This window comes from Phoca vitulina, unplaced genomic scaffold (genome assembly GCF_004348235.1).
Source record: "Phoca vitulina isolate PV1807 unplaced genomic scaffold, GSC_HSeal_1.0 scaffold40, whole genome shotgun sequence".
Lineage (NCBI taxonomy): Eukaryota > Metazoa > Chordata > Mammalia > Carnivora > Phocidae > Phoca > Phoca vitulina.
In genome coordinates, this window is record NW_022589743.1 from 2,265,408 (window position 1) to 2,271,415 (window position 6,008).

The 6,008-nt window shown below is 40.8% G+C and overlaps 1 protein-coding gene across 1 annotated transcript in view; it reads left to right on the forward strand.

Moving 5' to 3' along the window:
- Window positions 1-5,634, forward strand: part of NPEPPS (aminopeptidase puromycin sensitive) — a 94,273-nt gene extending 88,639 nt beyond the window's left edge. Inside the window, exons 20-23 of the mRNA XM_032428458.1 lie at window positions 915-1,022; window positions 1,528-1,683; window positions 2,001-2,048; window positions 4,744-5,634. Coding sequence (XP_032284349.1) covers window positions 915-1,022; window positions 1,528-1,683; window positions 2,001-2,048; window positions 4,744-4,896 — 465 coding nt within the window. The 3' untranslated portion in view covers window positions 4,897-5,634. The remainder of the gene's footprint in view (window positions 1-914; window positions 1,023-1,527; window positions 1,684-2,000; window positions 2,049-4,743) is intronic.
- Window positions 5,635-6,008: the final 374 nt, after the last annotated feature.

Below are 6,008 nucleotides of genomic sequence, written 5' to 3' on the forward strand. Positions count from 1 at the left end.
TTTTTTTTCTTTTTTTTTTTTTTAAAGATTTTATTTATTTTTTGACAGAGAGAGACACAGTGAGAGAGGGAACACAAGCAAGGGGAGTGGGAAAGGGAGAAGCAGGCTTCCCGCGGAGCAGGGAGCCTGATGCGGGGCTCGATCCCAGGACCCTGGGATCATAACCTGAGCCGAAGGCAGACGCTTAACCATCTGAGCCACCCAGGCGCCCCTAATTTTTTCTTTATGCTTCTCTATTTTCCTAATTTTCTGCATTCGGCATGTGCTGATTTTGCAGATGAAAAATGTGATGGTACAGAATCCCACTGATCAGAGACTCATGAATTAATATTAACATTTATTTTTTACTATTAGAAATTAAATTGATTGGGGCACCTGGGTGTCTCAGTCGGTTAAGCGTCTGCCTTCAGCTCAGGTCATGATCCCAGGGTCCTGGGGATTGAGTCCCGCATCGGGATCCCTGCTCAGCAGGGAGCCTGCTTCTTCCTCTCCCTCTGTCCTGCCGCTCCCCCTGCTTGTGCTTGCACTCTCTTTCTCTCTTCAAATAAATAAATAAAATATTAAAAAAAAAAAAATTAAATTGATGACCTTCAATGGTATGAGTGATGATTAGTTTGTTCATCTAACATAGAACATTAGTCAGACATCATACCCCTCAGATCTTGATGTTAAACTGCTCAGAACTGATGAAAGCCATTCACGTAGTACACACTTACATTTAATGACTTACTGTAATGGCATATGATAAATGTAGTGCCTGAACATCTTGAAAAGTATTCTCTTTTGTTAATTTCATGCCCTGCAATCTCAGCCAACGAGAATATAGAGCAAAAGTTTGGGGGAGAAGCTCACACAAGCATATGCGTAACTTCTAGGAGAGTTAACTAATCTCTATCTTTATTTTTTCACTGTAGCTTCACAAACAAGCAGATATGCAGGAAGAGAAAAACCGAATTGAAAGGGTCCTTGGGGCTACTCTTTCACCTGAATTGATTCAAAAAGTCCTCACGTTTGCACTTTCAGTAAGTTACAACAAAAACTGCTTATAGAGGGAATTGTAACCCACTGATCTGGGGCAAGTGTCTTTGATTCAGTATCCTCTTGATCTGCTTTAACCCTAAACTAAGTCTTCCTCTTAGTCTGGGGAAAATGGAGTGGACTTTTGCTACTGACCTATATATCTCCTTCTAATGGTGAGAATCAGAATAGTTGGAAGCAGAAATAAACTGGAAAGCCTATTTATCCCTGTTCCTATCTTCTGTCTCTTCCTTTCTTTACCCTGTAGGAACCCAAGCAAATATCTGTTGAGTAGCCTGTTTGTACCTGTCTCAATGCTTCATTCTCAATTTGGCTCATCTTTAGGTTAAACAGTCTCCTCTTTGCTGGAAGCTTCTGGTGCCAATTATTCCTAAAACAAGGGATGAGGGTCTTCAGTGTGATTACTTGGGTACCTCAAAAGCATTTGCCATTCCTGCCCCAGAAGATATTTTGAATACAGTAGATTTTTAGTTCTCTTTCTATTTTTAGGAAGAGGTACGTCCACAGGACACTGTATCAGTAATTGGTGGAGTGGCTGGAGGCAGCAAGCATGGAAGGAAGGCTGCTTGGAAGTTTATAAAAGACAACTGGGAAGAACTTTATAATCGATACCAGGGAGGATTCTTAATATCCAGGCTAATAAAGGTATGTGAAGATTTTTATTTTGGGTCTCATTTATCATGGATGTTATTTAGAGACATCCATGGTTCACTAGGCCTATAGACTATGGTCTTTGCTCTTTAAGAGTTTCTAAAGAAAGAGAGAGGGAGGGAGGGAGGCAGGAAGAGTTTCTTTAAATAGTTATTAGCTTTATTAAAGGGCTTGTCCATCACCCATCCTGCACCCTCTAGAATATTCTGAAGTTGGGAGAGAATGGAATGATTCATTTTTAGGAAAAATGGAATTTTGTTCCTAGCCTCCTTTAGTTGCATTTACTGTTTAAACCGTTGTATTTTTTTCAGCTATCAGTTGAGGGATTTGCAGTTGATAAAATGGCTGGAGAGGTTAAGGTAAGCAAAGTGCTATTTACTTTTTACTTTTCAAGGTAGTAAGTAAAAACACTAATGAGCCAAATTGTAATCATACAGTGTTGGGGTCATGCTGTATTTATCCTTGTTTTTGCTTGGAAAAAGACAACTTGGGTTGTGTCTTTAATGCTTGAAGAATTTGGGGTTGGAATCATCTTTGAGGGCATTGAAATATGGCTGAAAGAACCTGGAACTTGGAATCAGTCAATCTGAGTAGAAATCCGTGCCCTGCCCTATTTAGCTATGTGACTTCAAGCAAGTTTTTAACCCCTATGAGCTCTCTCTGTCTCCTCATCCATAAAATGGGATGATAATAAGATTGTTATTTAGAGTAACTAACATAGTGGGACGGAATGGAGTAGTAGGTCCTTGATAATTTTTTCCTTTCTAATAACCTTCCTAGATCTGCCATATGCACAGGGAGACAAGATGGTTATGTAGGGGCTCTCCTCTTAGCCTTTACAAAGCATAATAGTTAAGTGTAAAGTTCAGCATTTGAGGAACAAATCTACACTGATTAGGAAAATCTTAACTTCAGGGGCGCCTGGGTGGCTCAGTAGTTGGGCGTCTGCCTTCAGCTCGGGTCGTGATCTCAGGGTCCTGGGATTGAGCCCCGCATAGGGCTCCCTGCTCCGCGGGAAGCCACTTCTCCCTCTCCCTATTTATTTATTTGACAGAGAGAGACACAGCGAGAGAAGGAACACAAGCAGGGGGAGTGGGAGAGGGAGAAGCAGGCTTCCCACGGAGCAGGGAGCCCGATGCGGGGCTCGATCCCAGGACGCTGGGATCATGAACTGAGCTGAAGGCAGACGCTTAACGACTGAGCCACCCAGGCGCCCCAATAAAATCTTAAAAATAAATAAAATAAATAAAGAGCTATTTAATTCTGGAGAATATTAAAAAAAAAAGAAAATCTTAACTTTAAGCCTTCCATTGCATTTAATTGTGAAGTACTTTTGAAATGTCATTTTCACCTTCATCTTCTTGAAGGCAGTGGGGTTATGAGGCATAAATTTGGAAGTTCTGAGAGCTGTAGTGTTGTTTCATTCACTCTGCGAACCATTTTAGGAATAGGATTTTAAGAATTCAGATCTTGAGAAAACAGTGAAAGACTTGATCTCTGCCTTCATTTAGTTTACATAGTATATTGTGCAAACAGTTCCTTTATTGTAAAGGATATAAGTACTCTGAAGAAGAAGTACATATACTGGGTTTGGAGGGGAAGAGCAGTGAGTGGCCGAGCTGAGGCTGGTTAAGATAGGTAGAGGCCAGACCGTGGAGGGCCTTGTAGGCCGTATGAACATTTTCCTAAGAGTGGAAAGCCCTTGAATTGCTTATAAACAGTGAGTTGATGTGATTTTTGTGATAAAAATTTCAGTCTGGCTGCAATGTGGAGAATAGTGTGGAATAGGGAAGAGAAGATGTTGGGATGCTAACTCTCCAAGCAAGAATGATAAAGTAGCTTGGGGGAGAGGGAGTAATGAAATTCAGGGGGCTTGATTTTGTTAATCTTTAGTTCAACAAATATTTACTGAGTGGCTTCTCTGTGTTGTGAACATACCTGGCAGAGGAAGAAGGAAGAGTCGAGGAGGATTCCCAGGTTTCTTATATGTAAATGGTAGTGCTATTTGTTGAGATGGAGTGAGGGGAAGTCCTGTATCTTACTCAGGCCCTAAGGAGCCTTGGAGCGAGGGCCATTGTCATCTGTGTAAACAAAATAAGGTTATTGATTTCTAAAAGTTCTAGACTTAATCTGATGAATTAGTCATTCTCTCTTTTACGCCTGTGATGACTAGTTCAAAGACCCCCATCCTTTTGCTGGTTGGTATTTGAGAGAGAGAGAGAGAGAGTGGGGGGAGGGGCAGAGGGAGAGAGAGAGAATCTCAAGCAGACTCCCCACTGAGCCTGGAGCCTGGAGCCTGACTCGGGCCTTGGTCCCAGGACCCTGAAATCATGACCTGAGCTGAAATCAAGAGTCGGACACCTAACTGAGCCACCCAGGCGCCCCAAGAGTTGCTTTGTTTTCTGTGAAACTTGGCATACTTCATTAGAAAATAGTTTATTGCATCTTCAATCAATAAGCTTTGTGATAAATTGTAATAAACTCAGAAATAGTCTTGTATGAAAAATGTGAGTCTGTGGAGCAGTAATCGAAGCTTTGTGGTTTTGTCATCCTTCACAATTTAATCTCTATTAGAAGCAGCCAGAATGTGTTTTGAGTCCTTAAGGACTCTGCCTGCCAACTATTATGTTAACAGTTTATATGGGTTTCTCTTTAATCTTCTGGAGTAAATATTGTCTCATGAATGAGAAAACAGAAGAGTTAATTTAACTAAAAGTCATAGGCTAAAAATGACCAAGCCTAGATTTCAATCCCAAGCCTAATTCCAAAGCCTACATTAACCACTAGATGATGAATCTGAAAGAAAGGCCATAGGTTCTATCTCTTTATTAACTTTCGATTCAATTTTAAGCATATATTTGGAGAAGAATTCCTATATGCAAGTCCAAGAAGCTGCTTGTTTTCTTTTAGCCTGGGAGTGGCAATGGTAAAATTTTCATGATTGAAGCTTTTGAATCCTTTACAGAACAGTGGGTATTTTTTCATGACCTGTGATATTAGTACCTTCTTACTATTGCTAGTAATGATCCTACATTCTGGGTTGTTTTATACCAGGCTTTCTTCGAGAGTCATCCGGCTCCTTCAGCTGAGCGCACCATCCAGCAGTGTTGTGAAAATATCCTGCTGAATGCTGCTTGGCTAAAGCGAGATGCTGAGAACATTCACCAGTACCTCCTTCAGCGGAAAGCCTCACCACCTACAGCGTGAGCCCTGAGCACAGCCCCGCTGCGGTCCTGCCGCTTGGCTGCTGGGGGCATAAGGTGGGGCCACCGAACAGCTGATTCACATGCCAAGAATTTGGAGTCTTCTTTCAAACCAGTGGGGTTGGACAATGAATGTAGTTAACTGGTTCCTGCTCACACTCCAGAATTAAATTCTATTGAAAAAGGAAAATCAGCAATTCAGCAAAAAAATAAAAATAAAAATAAAAAATAAAAAGTAAAAATGTAAATATGATAGTAATAAAATAGAGCATAACGAAACTGTGAAACTTCCTGAAGCCTTGTCAGTGGTTAAAAGTATTTAACACTCTCCTGTTCATGACAGATGTTCTGTTTTTATAACCTACCAAAAGGAAACTAGAGGCTTCTGGGTGAAGAAGATTTTTTGTGACGGTGACGTAGGTTCTGCAAGCAGCCTACAAGCCAAGGGTAGTGCCCATTGCTGGGAATGGTTAAACGTGAGAGGCTGATAGCTGGTATAACATAGAGTCTGTGCATAATTCCAAGTGTTTTTTGGTTTTGTTGGGTTTGTTGGGTTTTTGGTTTTTGGGGTTTTTTGGGTTTTTTTTGTTTTTGTTTTTTTGTTTTTGTTTTTGTTTTTTGGCATGGGGACTGATCGGGAAGATATATTTTCCGCATAACTCAATCTGAACCAAGGATTATAATTTTCCTCCATGCCTTCCCTTCTGTGTGACCACCCGGCCAAAAGGAAAAAAAAAAAAAGATAAAAAAAAAAAAACCAAACCTCTCCTGGTCTGGGTTTATTCTTCCTCTTAGTTCCACCCCAACCTCCACCCCCGGTGTCCTTCTTAGAGGTCAAGAAATAATAAGGAAACATCTTTTATAGCCACATTAAATAAGAGAAACTGATATACATTATTTTTTCTTTCTTTTTTAAGATAACTTTTAAGAGCCCTGAGATGCATATAGGTGAGACATAGAAATGAAAGGGTTTTCAGCCAGGCCGTCCTGAAGGAGTTACTCTGCTAAAAAACAAACAAAATGGTCGTAGTTGTCCGACAGGCCAACGGTTAAACCTCTTCATGGCAGTATCAACACTGGCTTCTCCTGGTTCACCGTGGACGTAGAAGGAGTCAG